Source organism: Cibotium barometz, chromosome 19, assembly GCF_041138505.1.
Source record: "Cibotium barometz isolate CiBa-2024 chromosome 19, ASM4113850v1, whole genome shotgun sequence".
Classification (NCBI taxonomy): domain Eukaryota; kingdom Viridiplantae; phylum Streptophyta; class Polypodiopsida; order Cyatheales; family Cibotiaceae; genus Cibotium; species Cibotium barometz.
Window position 1 is genome coordinate 42,892,353 of NC_141064.1, and position 24,873 is coordinate 42,917,225.

The following is a 24,873-nucleotide window of genomic DNA, read 5'->3' on the forward strand; positions in this document are numbered from 1 at the left end:
GGGAAAACGGGAGCAAAGGAAGGGGGGCACCGGCGGGGAGCAGCTGGGGAAGCAAGGGCAGAGGGGCAGGCGGGGACTGAAGAAGGCAGGGGGCGGGCAGCAAAGGGGGAGGCGGGGCAGCAAAAGGGCCAGGCAGGGGGCAGCAGAGGGGCTGGCGGGGGCAGCTGAAGGGCAGGCAGGGACTAACGAAAGGCTAGCAAAGGGCAGGCGGGGACTGAGGAAAGGCTAGTGAAGGCTGCAGAGGGAAAGGCGGGGGGTTGCAGAAGGGCAGGTGAAGGAAGCAGAGGCAGGCGGGAGCAGCAAAGGAGCAGGCGGAGGCAACAGAGGGCAGGCGGGGGCAGCAGCGCAGGTTCACGTCACTTCAGCACGTCGTCGCTTATGACAAAACACAAGTTTGAGTGCTTGGAAGCTATAAATAGCTCCACGAGTTGCTAAAAAGAGCCTGGGAAGTTATTTTTAGCTGGTCAACTTGTAAAAGAAGGCAAGGAAGCTAATTTCAGCTAGCCAACTTGATGAAGGGGGTAATTTCAGTTGGTCGATTGCATATGTGCATATGTCTAGCATGAGCATGGGCTTTTGTTTCTCTCTTGCACTGGCAGACAGGGTGGTGGTTTGCTGTTTTTCTGTTCTGGACAGCCCCATAGCAGGCTCTACAGTACCCTCTCTCCTTCATATGCATAAGCAAGGCTTCCCTAACTCATCCCATACAGACACAAGCTCTTCTTTCGAGTGTTTTCAGGCTCAAAACAGAAATTTCAGAACTGGACAGCATGGTTTATCGCGATAGATGTGACTCTTTCACTATGCTTTTGGGTGCTAGAGATGTTTTCATGTTGGCCCATGCAAAGACACCTAGGTGCAAGGAGCATTAACTCTCTCTTCCTCAGCACACAGCCAAGTTCTCATTCACGACGCCAAGGAGGAACACTTTTCCATCACTCACTTCGTTTGCCACAAGTGCCCCCAAGCCCCCTTTTTTTTCATGTTCATGGTATTAGCAGTTACCTTGTGGCCCAAGATACAGACTTCAAGGCCTCATAACCCCCACCTTCTTTGAGCTTGGGCTACCCCGAAATGGCTCTCATCCAATCCGCTCCCCACTGTAGATGAGGAGCACCTGCTACAACACTTGGATTGGAGGGCCTCAATCCCCCTCCAATGGGCACTAACTTGGTTCTCCTACCTCTAGAGGAACTCAATCTTTTGAATCTTGGCTTCACTTCTCCCAGCTCCTTGCGACACAAACAGAGCACCTAGACAGGTTGCAGATGGGAGGCACCCTCATACAACATCAATTTGTTCATTCCCCTAAAGTACCGGACCCCCATTGCCATAGCCCCCAATCTAGGCGGTGATCTTCTCCCGTTACAATAATATTCAGTCTCCCTGAGGAGGAACCCAGCGCCATCCCGCACCCCCCCCAAACCCGCCGAGGGCTTCATGATCGGCAAGTTCAGCTGCCTTTAGGCAGCACAAACCACTTCATAGGAGGGTGGTTGTGTTCCCTCTAGCAGGTTTGAGTCATTGGCTTCCGCAAGCAACCACGGTACAAAGTCCCCCTTGATCGGTTTCGTTTGTGGGAGAATCGCCCTTGTCCCAAACGTAGTAGGACCTGGATGAGTGGCATTGACAAAAACCCAAACCCACTCCTCTCCCCCCCACAAACACCTCCCAAACCCCCAAGCATCCAAGCTACCCTTTTTCCTCTTACTCAGCTCGCTCGCTTTGGGCGTAGGTTACAGCTTCACGACATGGGGAATGCACATGTCTCCACCCGACACTAGATGGCCCACAGTAATCCTTTTAGACTTCTAGAAGAAAATGTAGTGCAACTTCCATCCACCAAAGCTATTCCTTTTTCTTTGGCTTATCACCTACAAAGGCCCTAAAGTGAGCATGTGGCTTGCAATTACCCGCCGCCGCCGCCCAGTAACTTACTGCAGATGTGCCCTCGGTAGTCCCAACGCATCCGCTTTTCGAATTGTCCAAAAGGCTCAGCAGGTCTTGTGGAAGATTCTTTGACTCTTCATGATGGACAGAGTGGCGGTCTGCTTCCTTACCTGGGCACCACAGCTTGGGCCACAGAGGCCTGACCGACAATCCTTTTCGAGGAGGATGGCTCAGGCCATGCACTGGGGTTATCACACTTTCATGGCACCGCCATCCCTGCAGCTAAGGTTTAAACAAATCCGTGGACCCCACTAACACCCATTTGGGAGCTCATCAGTAGCATAGCAGCCTGGCATATCTAGCAAGCACACTGCAACAAGGCTATAGAGGCATGGTCACCCCAACCCCCCCCCCCCTCCCAAAGAGACAATCCACTTCATCTAGACAGACATCATTTGTGACACACCCACATGTATTCCACACCCACATGTATTCCAGGCACATTTCCCAAGCATGGAGCAACCACACACTGTCACCAGCCTAGACATTTCCCAGTATGAAAGGGGTTTGGTGGATGCCAGGACGTCCAAATTTTTTGGAAAGTACAAGCTTTGGGAATGGGAGGTTATCTTGGAATACAAAGGATCGCACTCCTAAAATTTAGGAGAGTTGCTATTTTTGGCCCGACTCCAATGAAAATTCTGTTCGCATCATTATGTCTGGAATTGAGCAAATACCAAGAGTTGCCAAAGTACCTATGACAAATGGGCTACCAGTTGGGATATTTTTTATGGATAAAGTTTATGAAAGGACCCATCTCTTCGATTGGGACATGTGGCAAGAAAGTGAACCAAAGTGAGACAAGTGGCTTGACACTTGTTAGAAAGTGGATCAAAGTGAGACAAGTGGCCTCACACTTGTCATTTCAGCTATTGTGTGGCTCTCCACTTGTCATCATAGCCTTCTCTTTCCATTTTCTCTCATGGGAGTCCCAAAGCTATAAATTGGATCCCTCTCTCTTCATTTGGAGAGGCTCTCTTTCTGCACACTAGCCTCTACCACTGTTACAAGCTACCCTAATGATGGCTACTCTCTCTCTCTCTCTCTCTCTCTCTTGAAGGCTGCCTATGAAGTATACCGCTTGTTGCGGACTATTTTCAAGGCTTCCATCGCAAAGAAATACTGAGGGCAAGGGTATTTAACCATTTCATTATGATTTCCAGCCATTGTACTAGTTGTACTAGCCCATGTACCTGCTATATCGGTTGAATGGAGAGCTGTACCTGCTATACCAGCTCTATTGCATGAAGACCCGTGATTTTGGGAAAGAATCAATACCCACGCAGCAATGTATGGATTATATTGTTGGCTCAGCATTTCTACAGCCTGTGTACCGGCTGAATTCTATGGTTGTCTCGTGGTGGACTGTGTTATGGTTTGTATATGGATAATCCGGCATCTCCCATGGGGAGAGTAAGGCCCTGAAAGCTTGTACATGATATTTTCTCCTTGGGTAATAAAATACTCTAAGGAGGGGGGTTGGCCCATTCCGGCCTCTATGCGGTGTCAGCTATGCACATCTCTCTTTTACAGTTTTGTGATTAAGTGGCATATGTTTAAGGTTGTGGCCAATTCCATTGTTTAATTGCATTAATGGTCAAGCGTTTTGGGAAACCCCAAGTTACAGGCATAGCCGATAGGAGCAGTTAGCCATAGCCATTTGGATAGGCGCAAGTGCCACGTGGCACCCGGCTACTAGACACCAGGTTGGCTACGTGTATACATGTCGTGGGTAGTCCTTAGAACAAGACATCACCACGAAACGTTTCAGTCCCGAAATGTTTCACCTCGAAATGCGGAGTTTCAACCCGAAACGTTTCACCCCAACACAAGTACGGACCGAAACGCCTATATATATAAAATCAAGAGGTTTCTTTAGCTATTTCAGATTTGAAGTTTCAGATGGCGTTTCATTGAAACTTTGAAACATTTCAACTGTTTCAGTCGTTTCGCATTTTAGGGCTCCTGAAACGCGTTTCCACGGTGATGCTGGAATAGGATGGCAACCTTTTGATAGAACGACCAGCACTAGAAGGTGCTATATATACATGCTGGGAAAATCATCATTCTCATCTACATTTTCTCAGTATTACAGCCTACATAGTGACTCTCTGGTGCAAGGGCTGGCCAAGTGGAAATTTAAGCATAGCATTGGGCTACGAATTGTGTTCAACATTTGTAGCCACTTTTTGTACTTGAAATACACTTGTAACACCCTTTTTTGTAAATAATACAAATTAGTAGTTTAGGATTTTGTGTTGACACTGAGGAGGATTTTTGGTTTATGATCCATCACTTCTATCCTATGGCAAACTGCTGGAGTTGTGTTGGTTATCTTATCGACAACATTTCCAATGTTCTATGACAAAGGTGTTTTGTTTTTGTTTCAAAGAAGAATGCCATAGCTAATATTTCTTTCTTTGTAGCTAGTTAATCGAAGCTATGCACCCCTTTCACATTATTGCATAGGTCATTTTTTATGTTAGACATTACAGTGATGAGCTCTTGATGCGATAACTTTTGCTTGATTCGCAACATGCTTGTGAGGCTCTAGATCACTAAAGAACGGGATATGTGCTGTGTGTGTTACAACGAATTTCTAACTTATTTTTTGTCAATTTCAGTTCTTAAGGAAAACTTCTCTAAATCAACCGGTAGTCCATTCTTCATACTGAAGAAATATAAATGGTCACAAGGTTTTGCTTAATTTCTGATTCGAGAGATGGGCAAGCATCTTACTAGCCCACCATTTTCACGCGATGGTAGTCTAACCATAAATTACTTGGATTTAATCCTAGTTTTGATTCCTAAGGATTTTTCTTCTATTTGTCTGATAAATTAACGATGATTTCCAATCGTAAGAAAAAAAATTATGAAAATTTATTCTTTCCTAGTCACAATAGAATTATAAATAGTTCTTTTTGAGAATGATGGAATTTTATAAAGATAACTCTTTTTCTAATAACCCATTTGTGAATATGCATACATCATTTTATTGATTTATTCACATAGAAATATCTTAGAATATTCTTTTCTCCATTTTGATCCTCAACATTAATATACCATAATTTTCTACATGAAATTATGGTGAAACCTTCTCTTTTAACACCGAAATTAATTTATGCATTTTTTATTAAAGTACGATGAAAATTTTCTCTTTTAAATAAATAAAAATATCCATATTTGAAATATGTCAAAAATTCCTCTTTTAATATTAAAAATGTTTGTACCTAGAATATCGTGGAAATTCCTCTTTTTGCATCTAAATTTTTATGCATGTAAAAATAAATATAACAAAAATTTCTCTTTTCTCTATTTAAACAATTATGCATAAATACTATAAAAGTATTTTTCATAAATATGGAAAAATCATTCTTTTAGCATAAAAATATCTATGCCTACAATACGATGGGAATTTCTCTTTTTTCTTTATTAAATTCATGCATAAAAATAAGATTTATCTTTTTTCTGAAAAATTTTACCATAGCTTCACTGCAACTTCTGAGAATGTTCAATTTTTTTCTTTAAATGAATATTCATAATTAAAATATGATAAGAACTCCTCTTTTAAACTAAAATTTATTTATGCATACAAAACATAATTATAAGCATAATTACGATTAAATCTCTCAATTATTCTTAAATATCCATTCCTCATTTCCAAAAATGTTAGCATAAACCTCTTTCAACTTAAAATGAATTAATATGATTTTTATTAATCATAAACAAGCTTAAAGAAATTAATCATCATTTTTAACAAGATTAAATCACAAAAATACCTAATCTTTTTCTCTAGCTTGTCAAGCCTAGAGTTTTGTTTAAGATAATTAGTTTATTATTAAGAACCATCCTTCTAACAAGGATCTAATCAGAAAGATGATTAATCTTTCCAAAAAGAGAGATTTACTAATAAAAATACTATAATTAAGCATAAAGATTAGTATTAAACCATTTAAACATTATGAAGCTCAACTCTGCCTCGAGCACTGCACCATAAAGTTTGGCCAATATATGACCAATCATGATAGTCCTGTAGTTACTGGGGTCTAGCATGTCTCCCGATTTGTGGAGAGGCACGATGGTGTGCATAGTCCACTCAGCTGGTAGGCCCTCCACTAGTGCCCTATTAAAGAGGTGAGCAACAAAGGGTCCCAATGTGTCAGCTGCATAAATAAGATGCTCACTCTGTATACCTGTGTGGTCAGCCGATCTCCCATGCTGTAACCGGCGGATAGCTCTCTCTACCATCGAGGCAGTAAAGAAAGTAGAGGTGGTAGGGCGGGATTCCTGTGGATGTGGTGTGGGCGGCTGCTGAGGGATATGGTAGAGGCTCTTTGCATATGTGTGCCATGTGTGTGGATCCTCAATCGGGGTACGAGGGTGAGGCTCTCTCATCCTGCGCCATGCAGTGGCTGCATCTCTGCTCATGAGTAGGTGGTATATATCCCAGTACTGTGCCTCCTCATCTGCACGCCTCTTACGGCGTGTGAGGATCCTCATCTGTCTCTGTGTAATGGTCCCCAGTGCTCTCTGGGCACGGAGGTGTCTATATAGCTCTCTGCACTCATCATCATATCACCGATTCTGGGGCATGCTCCAAGATCTATCTGTGTGCACAATGTGTGTATGATGGGGGAAGCTGCGGGTGGCGGCCGTATGTAGTAGAGATGGCAGCTGGGTGGTGAGTGTGTCTAGAGGTGACAGGGGATCCATCTCGAATAGCCTGTCATATACATGATGCTCATATATGTCTGCTAAGTCATGGGTGAAGAAGGTTGTATGCGATGCCTGTGTGGGCTATGTGGGTGCTGGTGTGGAGCTCGCCAGTGACAGTAAGAGGTACGTGTGATCCGCACCAATAGGACAAGGGGTCTCCATAGACCCCATGATGTAGTCCACTGTGCTCCCCCCCCCCCCCCCCCCCCCCCCCCCCCGCCCCCGCGATCGTGGAAAGCATGTCAGTGCTCCTGAATCCTACCACTGTCTCATCCCGTTATAAATAACGAGATGGTGTCGCGCTCCTAGCTCAAGTACGTGATGACCATATCTGGTGTTATCCGGCCCCATGTCCTCTGACACCCTGCAGGCTCCCGTGTCCTCCACCTCTAGTGTGTGCATCACCTCAAGGTGCTCGAAATCATAAATGTCGCACTGTCGGCTCTTGTGTCCGTGCATTGAAGTCCCCCATAAGGAGGACTTCCCCCAGGTTGGAGTAGTGTATGATCTCATCTGAAAGGGCTGCATATGGTGACTCTCCCAATGGCCCTGTGTCCCCCTCCTCGCCTCTACTCTCATCCTCTGCTGTCATGGCATATCTAGATCCTCTAGGGGAGAAGTAGCATAGAGCAATGTATAACACCCTGTCTGCTGAGAGCTGCAGTCTAATCCACATGTATCTAGCCTCCTAGTCACGTGCTACCACCTGTAGGCGCTCCTGTAGCTCTCGCTTGAAGAGTAGGGCATGCATGTTTTCCTGTGTTCTATCTGCATCCTTGTAAGGCCATCATCCAAATAGATGGGATCTCCCTGTAATCCTCGTAGAATCACCCTCTTTCTCATGAAGGTGACCCTCTCCGTCTCTCCTGCAAACTGTAGGATGAGGGCTCGCTTGCGTGTTGAGTCTTTCCCGGCTCCAACATGATACATCCCATTAAATTAGACATGAGAAAATCATGTGTTGTATTTTTGCTTGTGTCTTACCTCATGCCGCATGACCTCCAAAAGCATCAATGCATATGAAAGTCTAGCATCTTTGCCTCTCTTTCTCTTGTCCTTGCATTAAAGTTTTCTAGCCTTTGAGCATGTGAAATTCTCTGAGGAAGAAGCATACTGCTATGTATACATCTTATGGCTGCCTTTGCATCTGAACCCAGATGTATTTATGCATCATTGTACTACCAGTAACATCTTGCTCAAATGTGGCATGTATTGCACAGAGTCACGGACACTCCTCACCCCTTGGCCCCTCCTAACATACATGTCTCTTTCTGTGCTCTGATGAGTCCCTGCATAAAGGGCACTGTTTCGGTCTGTAAGGGTCTCAGTGAAGTTGCCCATTGCAGACAAACCACATTGCGCCATTAGAATTCCATAGTGACATGAAGATGGTCTCTTTGGTCTCATCGGCCCCACACCACTATTTTTACCATCCTCTAGAGATCAAAATATGGTCTATAGGACCTATTTAACAAGTACAAATGCGTGAAAATGCATCACACATGCCATCCACCACGCATGCATGTGTGAGTGCATGTGCCTGCATGCAAATGGCTAGCCTAATGTCACACATCTGGAATGGAGCATGATGCTCTCACAACTTTTTTGCCCTCTATCTCACACCCAAAAAAATGAACATAGGTGTTTAGAGCATGTAAGGGCTTTTACAGCACAAATTTAGGGAAACGAAAACGTGTACCTGAACTGGGCTTTCTCATAGCAGAGTCCTTTTTATTCTGTACAGTCAAAATATTGCATTTTTTTCGCCAAAGTTTGGATAAAGCAATTGTGGAGACCTAAAAAACAAGGTACGCGTGTTTAATGAGAAGTTATAAACAGCAAGTCATATAAGTTTTGATTGAACATGAGAAGTAGATAAATAGAGAGCCATGATACAGTATACAAAGGGTTCAATTGTCATCAATAATTGTTATAGCAAGGCGAGAAGTCTAGAGAGCCCCGTAATTAGAAGAACACAAAGAACAATTACAATATACAAACACTATCTAATATCAAAAAGGCTGGAGGTGGTGGCTATTTTGGAAACCTAAATGCAAAGAAGGGTCCAATCCACGATGTACGCAAAGGGTCCAATTGTAGTCAATGATTGTTATAGCAAGGCAAGAAGTCTAGAGGGCCCTGTTATTAGAAGAACACAAAGAAGGGTTACAATATACAAACACTATCTAATATCAAAAAGGCTGGAGGTGGTGGCTATTTTGGAAACCTGACAAAGAAGGGTGCCAATGTGTCTGAGCGAGAGTGAACCAAGCAAGTAACTTGAGGTGGACTTGCAAGTAGAGGGCCTATCTTAGACAGTTTATTGAAATGTCGATGAAACTGTGACTCAGATGAGAGCTTTTCTCGCGGCCAATTGCTGCTCGTCCCAAACTGGAGCTCACTGAAAGAATGTGCACAAGCGGAAGCAAATAAACATGAGAGAGAGAAGGAGAGATTGCAAGCAAGAACAAGAGCTTTATTAGCTTGAGGTTACAGAGTACAAGAGCCAGCAAATAGCGCAATGAAAGATGATTGAATGAATAAAAGAGAGCAACTCTTATATACTTGTGCATGAAGCAGTCGGCTGTCGAAAACAGGCCGACAGGACCTCCACGACAACATTAAGAGAGATGCAATATTTTAACACTCACAAGGGACCAGTTTCCACTCCAGGTCCTGCACCTTGTGCAAATATGTCCACGTGGCATCCAAGTGCGGGATGCACGTGACAGCTTTGAAAGCATGCATGGCTCTCCTTTCCTCTGCCCACTGCATCATCAACATCTGCCTAACCAATGGGCTCAACATTAGGCATCTGTGACTGCTGATTTTTAGCTATTATGGGCTGATTTTCAGCATGTATGGGCTGATTTCCAGCCATAGGCTGTGTCCAAATGCGTGGCAAATTTGTACCAAACAAAGGAAGAAAAGTATCAAAGAGACCCTTCAAGCCTTCATGTGGCTGTTTTTTGCAATCAAGCAAGGGCTGTGATGAATTCTCCACAAAAACCACATCTCTACTAACCATAATCCGTTGTGAGGTAGGACGGTAGAGACGGTACCCTTTGCTCTCTGTATTGTAGCCCACAAAAATGCATTTCATTGCCTTATCATCAAGCTTCGTGCGATGCTGCTCAGGCACGAGCATAAGCCAAGCATCCAAAGACATGCATATGAGCTATTGATGCCTTCCTATCATGCCAAGCTTCGTAAGGAGTGATGCCTTTGTTGGACACTTGTTAGGCACATATGTTGCACACATAACAACACCAACCATACTGTCTGCAAGTGTACTCTCTGCACCCAACTAAATGCAAGTGATGCAAAACCCCCAAAATACTGCAAGTATGTAAGCTAATGATCTGCAAGTAGCTCTCTCAAGGCCTGCAAAAGTATTCAAAGAAGTAGGGATAAAGATTAGTTTTTGTAATTTCTACAAGCTCGGTTAACGTATTTCAATGCTAGTACCACCGATGAGTAGCTTGAAGACTCCCACACGCAACCCTATGCTCTGAAGGAGGAGACAGCTAAGGTGAAACAGGAAATTCAGCAAGAGGCTGAAAAGGATTGGGTGGTGGTCCAAATGAAAGGGCGAATGGCTTTGATGAATGCTACCCTTGAGGAGGAGAGAATGCGTCAGGTACGGCAATTGAACGTACGCGTGATAGGCATGCCCGAAGGGGAAGCCTCTACTCCGGAAGAGGATGGGAAAATGCTATGCAAGAAATTGGGATACGACGAAGGTGAGACACCCTTCAAGAAAGCTTGGAGGGCAGGCAGAGACACTTCTAGTCCACGTCCTCTCATATTACAGTTTGAGGATGACACAGGCAGGGTTACATTCTTGCAAAAAAGGGTAGTAGCTAGAGGTTTACCTGGGGACAGAATTTACTTGGATGATGACCTTACCAAGGCACAAGTGGCACATTGCAAACAAGAGATGCCCAAAGTGAAGGCAGCATGAATGGCGGTAAAAAAAGCCTTCTTGAGCTCGGCCTTGATTTCTTCGATGTCAGGGCTGATCTCTCCATCTTCCCATTCTTTAATCCCTTGCACCTTCTCCTTAAGCTGAGAGATCTCCGTTTGCATGGTTGACCGTTCCTCTAGTAATGCTTTGATTTCACCTAAATACGTGTCTTCTTGTCATACCAGTATGTCCTTGATCACTTTCAACCCGTCCTTTAATAAATCCCCTAGCACACTCTTCTCCTTCTGTCCTGAAATGTGTTTTTCCATCTTGTCTATGATGTCGGTGAACTTGCCATACAAGCCCTCCCATTTGGATGATCGGGTAGGTGTAGGTGCCATTGTACTCCAAAAGAGGAGGCGGATGATGGCACTGAAGCTCAGAGTCTTCTACAGAGAGTGCAATAGAGAGAGAGAGAGAGAGAGAGAGAGAGAGAGAGAGAGAGAATTATGTTGCTGCCTCCTTGGGGATCTAAGAGAGAAAATTATGTTGCTGCCTTGGGGGCCTGAGGAAGGGTGGGTGGGATACAGGAGGCGGAGGGGGCCGGGTGCGCGCAGCCAGAGGGTGCACGCACAGGCAGAACAAGGCGCACACCAGAGGGTGCAGGCGCATAGAGAGAGATGTGACAGCTAAGAGAGAGAGAGAGAGAGAGAGAGAGAGAGAGAGAGAGAGAGAGAGAGAGAAATGAAATAATGTATTAACGTCTCTAAGAGGCCATAATGGCCTATGAGACCAAAACTGAGAGTACATCTGAAGTTGGTGTCTCATCAAAGAGAACAAGATTGTCCTACAGTTATAAGAACAGAACTGCAAGACTCCGAGATGATACTGAGTAGAAAATATTGGAAAATACTGGAAAATGTATATCAAGTGGATCCACGTATGCTGATCAGTTGAAGTGTTGCCCTCTCCTTAGATCAAGTATCTCCGCCATGGGGCTGTCTAGAATGGAGAGGTCGTAGAAGCGAGGTAGGCGCCTCCGATGCCGAGCAATAATGGCTCTGATCTGGCTGAGATTCCCCCGGTCGGGGTTGAGCACAATCTTGGCAAACACTTAAGCTATTAACATAATTAAACAATTTTAAATGGCGCAACACAATAGAGTAAGAAGCTGAATTTTATTTTTGCACACTGCACTAGGGCCGGAAAGGGCCGACCCCCCTTGTAATAGGTTTTATTATCAAGGAAAACTGTTACAAGCCTCACGGGCATTCACATGCCAAACTGTTCAAGTGCATCCATGATCATGAAAACAGCATTGCAAACAAATTTGTCGTAGACGATGGAATCCATAGCTTCACTTGAGAGTAGCTTCGTTCCTTGATTCCTTGAAGCTTGTCAAACGCAGCTATGCTCCACTGGCATCCATACACATACACATGTGTGTGCCAGGACCGAGACATAGGAGACCATATTGACAAAGCATTCGAATCTCAAATTGAAAATTGCTTGCAAAATGCTCTTACCAAGTATTGGACGATCAATGTCGAGCTCCACCTCCGTGCGGACGAACTACAGCTTGAATGAGACCGTTTTCCACTTCCGGCTGAAATTAGGGTTTCTGATTTTTAGGGTTTTAAGCAGGTTATATGAGTCCAAAATTGGGCATTTTGGGCTCTTTAGATGCCTATGAGTAAGGGGCACAGCTTGGTATGGTTTCCTCCAAAATTAGGGTTTCTGAAATTAGGGTTTCTGCAGAATTAGGGTTTCTGAAAATTAGGGTTTCAGCAGAATTTGGGGGCGGTAGAATGGTTAGGAGACTCCATATTCATTTAGAAAAGAGAGATAGAGTGAAAAGGTGAGCAACTGGAGGCTTAACTGTGAAAGGAAGAATCCTCAAGCTTTCCATTGGAGCTGGGAGCAAGAGGGAATGAAAATCAGCACTCTCACCAAGCAAAAAGTTAGAGAGAATAACAAAAATAGGCTCTCTTGAAGGGGGGCGCCTATTTCTACAGAGAGAGTGTAGAGAGAGGTAATTTTCAAAATGAGTAATAGCATGGTGGCAGGTTCTCATACTGCCACCCAGTCCATAACCATCCCTTTTCCACACAAATTTAGTGGGAAGGGTGCTTGGACACTCGCCTAGCCGACCGGAAGGGAATTCTAGTCTATTCTTACTTATAGTTTGTCCGCCCGAGCTTTAATGAAGTGTGGACGCCCAATCTCACTTATAACTTGGGCGGACACACTTATTAAAGTGTGGACCTGCAAAACAAAGAATACATTGCTTTAACTCATAAAAGAGTAAAGTGGTGTACTTACCACCTGTCTACAGCCCACAAACGAGGTCAGAATACAGTTTCACTCGCACGGTTCACAAGAGGGCGTCCCCTACATGTGAACTACACAAACAAATCTTGCATGCAATCAAATAGTTCATGCAAAGACAGGATTTTTAACTTGCAAACATGTTATGCAAGGATGCATTGAACAGTCTCCCTATTCATTTAGCTTGTAGTCCGTGGTACCACACTCTGGATTTGGGCGCAGATACACAATCCCAACCCATATATCCAGCCTACTGGCTCTCGGTGTAGACATAAGTCCCCAACCATAAGATGCCAGTCCATCCTACAGAACTCGTCCATAGGCCTGAAGCGCAGAGAATGCCCAAATAGTGACATCCTCCCCTGCTTCTAAACAGTTGACCGCAACTGAAATGCTTCCAAATATGCTTGGAGGAGCTGCGGATACTCCTGGAAGTATGTTTCATCCATCCATTTTGCATCCATAGGAGAATAGTTCTTGAATTTCACCAGGTAGCGCCTCTGGAGTTTGCCACCTGCAAACTTTCGCTCCTTATGAAACACAATTTGCTCTGGCTGCAATACCTCTTCCAGCTCTTCCACCTCTGGTGGATCTTCCATAACCGGTTCCAAAGGTTCCGGTCCCACATATTTGCGCAAGAGGCTCACATGGAATGCATTATGAATCTTCCAATGATCCGGTAAAGCAAGTCGAAAAGCCACATCATCGATCTTCTTGATCACCTTGAAGGGTCCATAATACCTGGTAGAGAGTTTTGGGCATGCTCTCTCCTTGCCAGACCTCTTCCTGAGTCTAGCTTTCTCAAATTTTAGCAATACCAAGTCATTCTCTTTAATGTCCAATTGCCTTCTATGCTTGTCGGCAGCTTTCTTATGCTTTGCTTGAGAGCGTGCAATGGCTGTCCGAACTTGTGAAAAGGCAATATCAAGGTCCCTGACAAAGTCATCAGCAGCAAATATCTCATCTTTTGTGCGTAAGATAGGTGGTAATACCACTTTGCCATAAATGATCTCAAATGGGGCCTTGCCTGTAGAAGCATGTACCGTATTATTGTATGCAAATTCTACAAGCGGTAGATACTTTTCCCAAGAAGATTTCTGATCTGTCACATAGCATTTAAGCAAATCCAACACAGCTGAATTTGCAGCTTCACTTTGTCCATCCGTTTGAGGATGATAAGCTGAAGAAAAATTCAGCTTTGTGCCCATGTTATCAAAAAGAGCTCTCCAAAAGAGGCTTGTTGTTCGGGGATCCCTGTCTCCCACAATTGATTTGGGCATACCATGGTGTTTAAATACCTGTGACACAAAAATTTTGACCATATGTTCTGGTTTTATGGTCTTTTTGACAGGTAGAAAATGTGCTTGTTTACTAAACCTGTCCACAATTGTCCATATTGCATCATTGCCATTTGGGGTGCGGGGCAAATCCATAATAAAATCCATTGCAATGCTTTCCCATGGCTGGTCCGGAATAGGCAAAGGCTGAAGCAAACCAGGAGTCTTTTGCCTATCAAATTTTACCTTTTGGCAGGTGACACATGCACGTACATAGGCTTCTATATCTTTCCTCATACCTGGCCAAAAGAAGTATCTCTCAATCATTTGAGTAGTAGGGAGTATCCCTCTATGCCCTGCATAAGGTGGTGCATGACATTCATCCAAAACTTTTTGTCTCATGTTTGAAACCACACATAAGCAGTTATCCTTCATGATATAACCATCTTTGACCACATAAGAAGCATGTGTATGACCAGTCATTAAATCAGCCCATAAATCTGAAAAATCAGCATCCAAATGGTACATTTCTCGCATAGTAGACAAGTCTTGATGAGAAGCAACCGAAATTGCAGCCACATATGGTTTTCTGGACAATGCATCTGCTACCACATTTTTCTTGCCAGGAGTATGCAAAATCTGAAAATGAAACATTGAGAGAAAATTGGCCATTCTCATTTGTTTCTCAGAGAGTTTAGTTTGCGTAAGAAAGTACCGCAAACTTTGGTGATCAGTTTTGACAACAAATTCAGCTCCCAATAAGTAATGTTTCCATACTGTGAGAGCATGAATGACGGCCAATAATTCCTTCTTATAAACATCAAGAGTAAGTTCAGCATTTTGCAATCTCCTGCTTTCAAATGCAATGGCATGTCCTTCTTGATTTAAGACGGCTCCAATGCAATTGCCACAAGCATCACATTCTACCACAAATGGCTTTTGCAAGTCTGGAATGATTAAGACTGGCCCTGTGATAATGGCGTTTTTGAGCTTATTGAAAGCATTAATCTCAACCTCTGTCCATTTAAACATAGGACGTTTCTTGGTGAGTTCATGCAATGGCGAAGCAATCATTGCAAAGTGAAAGATAAATCTCCTGTAATATGAACATAGACCAAGAAAGCTTCGGACTTCATGAATAGATTTAAGTTCTGGCCAATCTTTGATGGTTTGGATCTTTGCAGGATCCATTCGTACACCATCCTTTGATACTATGTGTCCCAAGTAGTGAATCTCTGAAAGGAAAAATTCACTCTTTTTGGCGTTGATCATAAGCTTATGCTGCCTTAGTTCTTCAAAGACCACTCTTAAGTGCTTTTTGTGATCCTCCTCATTCTTGGAGAATACAAGAATGTCATCAAAGAACACACCTGTAAAAGTTCTATGATTTCTGAAAATTCGGTCCATCATGCGATTGAAAGTAGCCGGGGCATTTGTAAGACCGAATGGCATAACCAAATACTCATAGAGACCAAAAGAAGTGCGAAATGCTGTCTTATGTACATCCTGTGGCATCACTCGCACTTGATGATAGCCGCTTTTAAGATCAATGCGACTAAAACAAGATGATCCATCCAGCTTGTCCAAGATATCATCAATCCTCGGTATGGGAAACCGATTCTTGATGGTAATCTTATTTAATGCCCTGTAATCCACACACATACGGAATGAACCGTCTTTCTTTTGTACAAGAAGAACGGGTGAACAAAATGGCGAAGAACTAGGCCGCACCAAGCCTTTCTCAAGTAGTTCACCCACTTGTTTCATAATCTCTTCTTGTTGGCAAGCACTAACACGATATGCTGACCTATTTGGAGGTGAATTCCCTGGAACTAATTCAATGCGGTGATCTTCTGGCCGTGAAGGAGGCATTACATTAGGTAAAGAGTCAGCAAAACAATCCCCGAATTCGCTTAAAAATTTCAGCCTCTCTTTAGTAAGAGTGTCCACATGTACATTACTGTGTTCCACATTATCACGTACAAAAACCAAGTACGAAGAAACACTCTTTTTCATTGCTTTATTGATTTGTATATGAGATACAACGGGGATAGTATCACCCGACACACCTGCATCTAAATGATGCTCTCTACCTTTATACATAAAAGTGATTTTGTTGGTCTTGTAATTCTTGGTAGGCTCAAGGCGTGCATGCCAAGGTTTTCCCAGTAATACATCACATCCACTAAGAGGGGCAACGAGAAAGTTCTCGTGGTCGAGGTATCCTTGGATATGCATTCGCAGCTTTCCAATAAGGGGTGTAACCTTCACATCTTTTTCCAGAAAAGCTGAACATGCATGAATTTCGGGTCCCATGTCACCTACTTCAATCCCCAAGGCAGCAGCCATATCAGTGGAGATGAAGTTGTCAGTGGAGCAGTCATCAAACATGAATAAAGCTGGCTGGTCTTTTAGTTGTCCCCATGCTTTGCATACCATTCTATGCATGTTTGCATGTCCCGTGTTGCCCTGTACATCATATACCATGTTGACATGCACTTTAGGCTCTTCTGGCTTCTTATTCTTGTTAGGGCATTGTGGAGAGATGTGATCTTTACTACCACATCTAAAGCATTTGCCTTCACGAATGTATTGTACCCTTTGTTGAGGAGTCAAGCCATAAACACCCTTTTTCTGCCACGGTTTCTTTTCTTTTGCATTTTCAGCTCTTTGAGGGGGCTTTACATCCTTCAAATCTGAATTTTCAGCTTTGTGCATGGCTTTGAAATCTCTTCTAAAGGGCTGTCCACCCTTTTGCACATTAAAACCAGCTTTCTCCTTACCCTTGCCCAAGCTTTGGTCAATTCTAGATTGCACCCATTTGACATTAAGCTCTTCGGAAGCCAAGACCGAGTTTATGAGTTGACGAAGAGTTTGGTTTGGATAGATTTGTAGTCCTCTTTGGAAGATGGGTTGCAATCCTGACTCAAATTTCCTCTTCTTTTCTTCTTCAGTAACGGTCATGAAGGGTAACACTTCCATTAATACCTCCCAAAATTTGGAGACGTAAGAGGTAATGGATTGCCCTTCTTACAACCTGTCCCACTTCCTGCATATATCCTGAGTAAAATTTGGAGGCAGAAATTGATCATAAAACTTTTGTTTGAATTCAGCCCATGTAGAAATGGTGTTGCCGGAAAGCTTCTCGGCCAACCACCAATGAGCAGCAGTGCCTTTCATGTACATGCCCACATGTCTGAGTTTTGATGATTCTGAAAATTCTCCCTCATGAAAAGCAATTTCAAATTGGGAGATAAAAGATAGAGCTTTGGTAGAATCATATTCTCCATGAAAATACTCAAACTTAACTGTTTTGTCACCTGCAGTAAACTCTTTAGTCTTCTTCTTCTTATGTTGATGCGTTTCCTCTTCATCTCTCTCGAGTGGTTGCTTATTTGCTTCATTAGTAGGAACATATCGCTCAATTCCATTATGAGGAGGGGCTGATTTATGAGTCGGTTCCTTGAGAAGGCTTTCATGAGCTTTAATAGATGACCTGTGGGGAGGAGAAACATGTGCGGTAGAGGCATGATGAGAGGTAGCAGACGCCTCTTCTCTTTCCTGTCGCACAATAGATTTAAGCTTTGATGTTTCAGCTGCATGTTGATTCATAAGAGGAGGCTTTTTAAACCTAAGCCCTCCTTCCTTTCGAGTAACTACATCACCTTGTCCCATGAGGTAAGAGACAGCCATATCTCTTGGTTGAACCCCCAATTCCATGGCAACATTTTCCAATGCATCATTCACAAAAGGAGAATGCTTTGACACACGAGATACATGCCTTGACTGTGAGTCTTCATGCATATCCTTGAGTTGTTTTTGCATCATACATAATTGCCTTTTGAGGTCTGCAATTTCAGCCTGCATAGCATCATGTGCATCACTCTGTATAGCCTTCTCCTTACCTCGGGATGGCTGTCCCATATATACATGAGTTGCATTTCCTTCCCTTCTAACATAAGATGGCTGTCCGGCATGTGCAATACCATCATGTGACCCAAGAAAAACATTTTCAGCAGTGTATTGTTCATGCATTTGAGTATCATCATGCACATTGTCTCCTCTTGGCTTCACATATGTACTCTTCCTTGGATTTACATCCCGTGAAGTACCTGTTTGGCTCGCCATAATGCTTAAGAATGCTAACAGCTAGTGTAAGCTAGATTAGGACCGCCTTCCACACAGAAAGGAGGAAGATCCTAGGCTCTGATACCAATGAGATTCCCCCGGTCGGGGTTGAGCACAATCTTGGCAAACACTTAAGCTATTAACATAATTAAACAATTTTAAATGGCGCAACACAATAGAGTAAGAAGCTGAATTTTATTTTTGCACACTGCACTAGGGCCGGAAAGGGCCGACCCCCCCTTGTAATAGGTTTTATTATCAAGGAAAACTGTTACAAGCCTCACGGGCATTCACATGCCAAACTGTTCAAGTGCATCCATGATCATGAAAACAGCATTGCAAACAAATTTGTCGTAGACGATGCAATCCATAGCTTCACTTGAGAGTAGCTTCGTTCCTTGATTCCTTGAAGCTTGTCAAACGCAGCTATGCTCCACTGGCATCCATACACATACACATGTGTGTGCCAGGACCGAGACATAGGAGACCATATTGACAAAGCATTCGAATCTCAAATTGAAAATTGCTTGCAAAATGCTCTTACCAAGTATTGGACGATCAATGTCGAGCTCCACCTCCGTGCGGACGAACTACAGCTTGAATGAGACCGTTTTCCACTTCCGGCTGAAATTAGGGTTTCTGATTTTTAGGGTTTTAAGCAGGTTATATGAGTCCAAAATTGGGCATTTTGGGCTCTTTAGATGCCTATGAGTAAGGGGCACAGCTTGGTATGGTTTCCTCCAAAATTAGGGTTTTTGAAATTAGGGTTTCTGCAGAATTAGGGTTTCTGAAAATTAGGGTTTCAGCAGAATTTGGGGGCGGTAGAATGGTTAGGAGACTCCATATTCATTTAGAAAAGAGAGATAGAGTGAAAAGGTGAGCAACTGGAGGCTTAACTGTGAAAGGAAGAATCCTCAAGCTTTCCATTGGAGCTGGGAGCAAGAGGGAATGAAAATCAGCACTCTCACCAAGCAAAAAGTTAGAGAGAATAACAAAAATAGGCTCTCTTGAAGGGGGGCGCCTATTTCTAGAGAGAGAGTGTAGAGAGAGGTAATTTTCAAAATGAGTAATAGCAGGGTGGCAGGTTCTCATACTGCCACCCAGTCCATAACCATCCCTTTTCCACACAAATTTAGTGGGAAGGGTGCCTGGACACTCGCCTAGCCGACCGGAAGGAAATTCTAGTCTATTCTTACTTATAGTTTGTCCGCCCGAGCTTTAATGAAGTGTGGACGCCCAATCTCACTTATAACTTGGGCGGACACACTTATTAAAGTGTGGACCTGCAAAACAAAGAATACATTGCTTTAACTCATAAAAGAGTAAAGTGGTGTACTTACCACCTGTCTACAGCCCACAAACGAGGTCAGAATACAGTTTCACTCGCACGGTTCACAAGAGGGCGTCCCCTACATGTGAACTACACAAACAAATCTTGCATGCAATCAAATAGTTCATGCAAAGACAGGATTTTTAACTTGCAAACATGTTATGCAAGGATGCATTGAACAGTCTCCCTATTCATTTAGCTTGTAGTCCGTGGTACCACACTCTGGATTTGGGCGCAGATACACAATCCCAACCCATATATCCAGCCTACTGGCTCTCGGTGTAGACATAAGTCCCCAACCATAAGATGCCAGTCCATCCTACAGAACTCGTCCATAGGCCTGAAGCGCAGAGAATGCCCAAATAGTGACACTGGCGATGGTGAGGATGCCCTAGTCGGGATCCTGGTGGGCGTGGCCGACGAGCACGACGTAAGATAACTGCTCTATCAGTGGTGACTCACTGGGAGCGTGGTCGGTGCTCTGATGGCCCCATGGAGGAGGTATCAAGAGGTGTGTGGGCTGGGTTGCTGGTGATGGTGCCGAAGAAATCTGTCAGGGTCCTCTGTCTAGGTACATCATGGCTCGGCCTCCTGTCTGCCAAGAGGGTCTCTCTATGTCTCCTGAGCTCAAGTAGAAACAATCTGAGGCATCTCTGATCCTCAAACTCCATGACCCTACGTATCGGCCCAAAACCCTCTCGGAAGAGGCAGTAATATCTCCCTCGGATCTCATAATAGACTGTACATCGGCAAATGTAGTGTTCCTCTGTCTCTACCTCCTGGTAGCATAGCTGACAAATGCGGTCCACAATCTGATGCACATATCGCCCTGTCTCAATCCGCAGCTGGTGTGATGAGGTCCGGATCTGTCCAATGGCACAACGTATCCCATGTGATAGGTGTACATCCATGTACGCCGGGCGGGTGATAAAATCATCCTGTGAGAGGTGTAGAAAATGGCTCTTGTAATGAGTCATTTTCGTGCCCAAGGGCTCAAGGGTGCTAGTCCATGTCCTCTCTGTGTCCACTCTGATGATATCCATCCTGATCACGCGATTTTGCTCTGAGCGGGTGAGATCCAAAAATGGACAATCCAGAGTGTACTGAAAGGGTGGTAGTGCCTCTATCCGCAAACCATGTAGGTCAAACCATGATCTCATCTGAGCGTACCAACAATGAGTATCTCCATCCTCTGCCAACTGTATGGATGAGGTCAATGCCAAACGGGAGTACCTCTGCTGAGGGAGCTCCCATAGCCGCTGTAAAAAGGTAACTGCTTGGAATAGGGCCTCGGTTACTACTGGTGGGGCACCCAGCTCAGCCCGAACAATCTCATGTGGTACTGATGATTTGCTCCGAATCATGCGGGCAATCATCATTATCAGTGGTCTCTCCATTTGCCTCCATGCCTCATCTGTCCCTCTCAGAGATTTGTGATGTATAATGGGCCCCCGAATTGGAGCTCCATACAGGAGGGTCGGTGTGACAAGCGTATCAAATAGCCACAATTTGGTGCGTGGCTCCTGAAACTGTATGTGTGCACATTGCCTCTCAAGTGCCCCCAAGGCTGCATGCCCTCGAGCTAATCTAGCTGCTGCTGCCTCCTTCAGGGAGAAACGCGGTCCTGTGAAAGTAACTCCCAAGTAGACATATGACCTGACATACTCTACCGGCTCCCCTCGGAAAGTGAACTGAGGCTCTGATCTCGTCACCCATCCCTGTGTGGTGTTAAACACCATAACCTTGGTTTTCCCAAGGTTCACTGTTAGATCTCTATCCGCACAGAAAGCCTGTAATGCATCCAGGTGTCTCTGCAGTCCTCCCGGACAGTCTGAGATTAGAACGATATCATCAGCATATAACAAGATGGCTATCAACACCCCTGCCAGGCATGCCCCTGGGCCTCCTCCCAATCTATCTACATAATCAGAGACCGCATCAATGTACAGTCCAAAGAGGGTGGGCGATAGCGGGCATCCCTGCTTCACCCCTATCGTGCTGGTCACCCTATCAGATAGTCCGCCTCGAGCTCGGACTCTGCCTGTCTCACAGACTCCAGGCTTTGCGGAAGTCCACAATGCAGCAGTATATCCTTCTCTTCTATGCCCTGCCCTCTTCAATAAGTGCCCGAAGTGTCAGTATGTAATCCAAGGTAGTAAATCCTCTCCTGAAGCCAGCCTGTCCATGTGCTCGATGACCATGCCTCTCTGCCCATCGGCTTAGCTCCGACTCCAATATAGAGCCATATAATTTGGCCAAGTAATGACCAATCATGATCGTCTTGTAGTTGCCTAGTACCATGGGGTCCCCACTCTTAAAGAATGGTACAATGATATGCTCTGTCCAGCTTGTCGGGAAACCCTCACAAACGGCACGATTAAACACATGTACGATGAGGGAAGCCAAAGTGTCTCGTGCATATGAGAAGTGCTCTCCAACAAGCCCATCATGATCCTGTGCCTTTCCATTCTGTAACCTGTCTATCGCATCTAGCACCATCCGCATAGTAAAAAAGGTGCTGCTAGGCGGTCTAGCTCCCAGTGGAGGGGGGGTGGGGGGCTGTCCTGGTGCATCATATAGCTCTCTAGCATAAGTATGCCATGCCTCAGGTGCAGTAATCGGAGTACCAGGCTGTCTCTCCTGAAACATCTTCCATGCCCTCTTGCTGTCCTTCCCCAGGAAGAGTTGGTAGATCTCCTCCTCTAGCTTAGCCAAATAGGCTCGTTTCTTCCTCCGCACAAGGCGCCGAAAGATCATCGTGGCCTGTCTATGTGTGTGAGACCCAATGGCAATCTCACGATGTAGCTGTGCTCGTGTCTCACGACACTCATCATCATACCAACTGTTCTGTGGGGCAGTGCTGCGGGGGTGGGTGGAAGGGATCATAGTGCAGGGAAACGCATATGAGGCGGATGCATGTAGAACACCTGCCAATCCTCTCGTGATCTCGTCCAGAGGGCTATGCGGGTCTAAAGCGAACAAGCCATCGGATACTGCATCCCGATAAACCCCAACTGTCTCAGGTGTAAACTGATATCTCGGATACCTAGGTAGATGAGTGGCTGGCCCATCTCTCGGGGATCTACCTACTAGTGTGAAACTCAGGTATGCATGATCGACTGCTATGCCAATGGGCCTACTGGAAATCGTGAAACCCAGGTATCAATGAAGGAGATCCCATCAAGTAGTCCACTGTGCTCGCTCCCCCTTTAGAGTTCCAGTGTGTGAGAGCATCTGATCCTTGCCATCTCGATAAGCCATTGTATATCACCAACCCATGTGCACTCCCGAGTGTGAGAAAATGCCTGCCATAATCTGTAATCTCCCCCTCATCTTGTGCTAATCTCTGTAACCCTACATTCTCTGTCGTGATCTCCCGGTACATAGCCTCTTGAGTATCATACAACTCTGTCTGCTCTGTGCCTATACGTGCATTAAAGTCTCCCAATAGTAATATGTCTCCCATGCTGGCAAACCTCATGATATCATCATATAGTGGTATATATGGCGACTCTCCTGATGGTGCAAACCTGGAGTGGGCTGGGGGAAAGTAGCATACCGCCACATATAGCTCGCGGAGCCCCTCTCTGAATATTCGGACCCACATGTACCTCGCATCTGCATCTCTATGTACCACATGTATTTTGTCACGAAGCTGCACCCTGTAAAGTATTGCCACTCCTCCAGATCCTCTGGTACCTCCCACTGTGCGTGGCTGAGGGCGGAAAACTGATTCCCATCTATAACCCCGGACGTCAGGAAGCCTCTTGTTTGTGCACTGATGGGTCTCCGTATACATAGCAATATCACTGTGTCTGAAAGTATCCTCAAAGTATCCTGCATCTGTTCTAAGGGCTCCGTTGCAATTCCACACCGTGAATCGCAAGGTCTCACAGGCCGCGCACCGTCAAGCAGGCCTCCTCTCCGTAATGATGACTCGGCCATCACTGTATACCGCCCATTTCCCCTCTTTCCTTGCCTCAAGCACACGCGGCATGTGTTCCTTCCGGTGTGCTATCTGTGCCGGTGTAAGGTCCTCATCCAAATAAATCTTTTCCCCCTTAAGGGCCATCCTTTTGGAGAGGAAGGCCTTCTTCTCCAAGTCACCAAACCTGATGATCAATATCTTCGCCCTCGTTTCATCTCTGCCTACTCGCCATGCTCCGGTAATGGGTACATCAGTGGCTCCGATTTTTGTTGCAAGAGCTTTTGCATCCTCTTGGGGATTTCCCTTATCTTCCCACCCAACTACACGTACATGTAAGGCACATGCCCGTCTCTTGGCTTCCCCTTCCGATGTAGCATTCATCACCTCTACTTTATTGAATAGTGTATCCTTCTGTTTTTTTTCTACTTCAATCCATGGGTTGACTTCCTCAATTTGTTTCTTTGTGGCAGTGGCAATTTTAGCCCATGAATGCATTTCCTTCTCACCTGCAGCCACTTTTGCCTTACGTGATTCCAAAGTGTTTTGCATTTCTGTGATGTCTTTTTCGCGGTCAGCCATACATGACTTCAAGGTGCCTTCGTACGATGCAACTGTTGTGCCAATCTCTCGGAGCATGTCATCCTTCCATTTCTGCATCTCTTTTTTCATTTCCGTGTGCATCAAGGCTTGGGCTAATTCCATTTCAACCTGTACTTGGGCTTGCATTTCTCCCTTCAAATGGACATATATCTCTTCCTTCAGCGTTTCGTATATCACTTTCCTTTGGGCATGCATCTGCTCGGTCCATTCCTTTCACGCTCCTGTCGCATGGTGTTCATCTCTGTCCTTATGTGAAGCTATAGCTCCTCATAAAGGGCCTCATCTCGTCGGGCCATCTTCGTAAACCTTCGTGAGCCAGGGGACATGATTCCTTCCCTCAGTCTTCTGCGATAGGCATTTGGTGCCTTCGTGGGGGTGTGAAAGGTTGTCTCACCATCCTGTTCCCCCTCTAGTGGTTGAGACATGTTTTCCCCTACTAGTTGCTGCCTTGGGGGGGAGAGAGAGAGAGAGAGAGAGAGAGAGAGAGAACCCCAAAACGCAGGCACTAAATACAGCAACGAAACCCTAAAAACGCAGGTATGGTGAGCAGCGAATCCTAAATACAGCAGCGAAACCCTAAAAACAGAGGCATGGTGAGCAGCGAACTCCTAAAAATCCTAAATACAGCAGGCATGGAGAGAGAGAGACGGTCCGGATGGTGACGTGACAAGAGGGTGCACCGCGGGGGGGGGGGGGGGGGGGGGGGGGG

The 24,873-nt window shown here is 45.0% G+C and overlaps 1 protein-coding gene across 1 annotated transcript in view; it reads right to left on the reverse strand.

Moving 5' to 3' along the window:
- The window catches only part of LOC147628630 (Rhomboid-related intramembrane serine protease family protein), a 98,843-nt gene that overhangs the window by 36,351 nt on the left and 37,619 nt on the right, over positions 1–24,873 (reverse strand). The window contains exon 2 of the mRNA XM_086814211.1: positions 8,366–8,462. Coding sequence (XP_086670337.1) covers positions 8,366–8,462 — 97 coding nt within the window. The remainder of the gene's footprint in view (positions 1–8,365; positions 8,463–24,873) is intronic.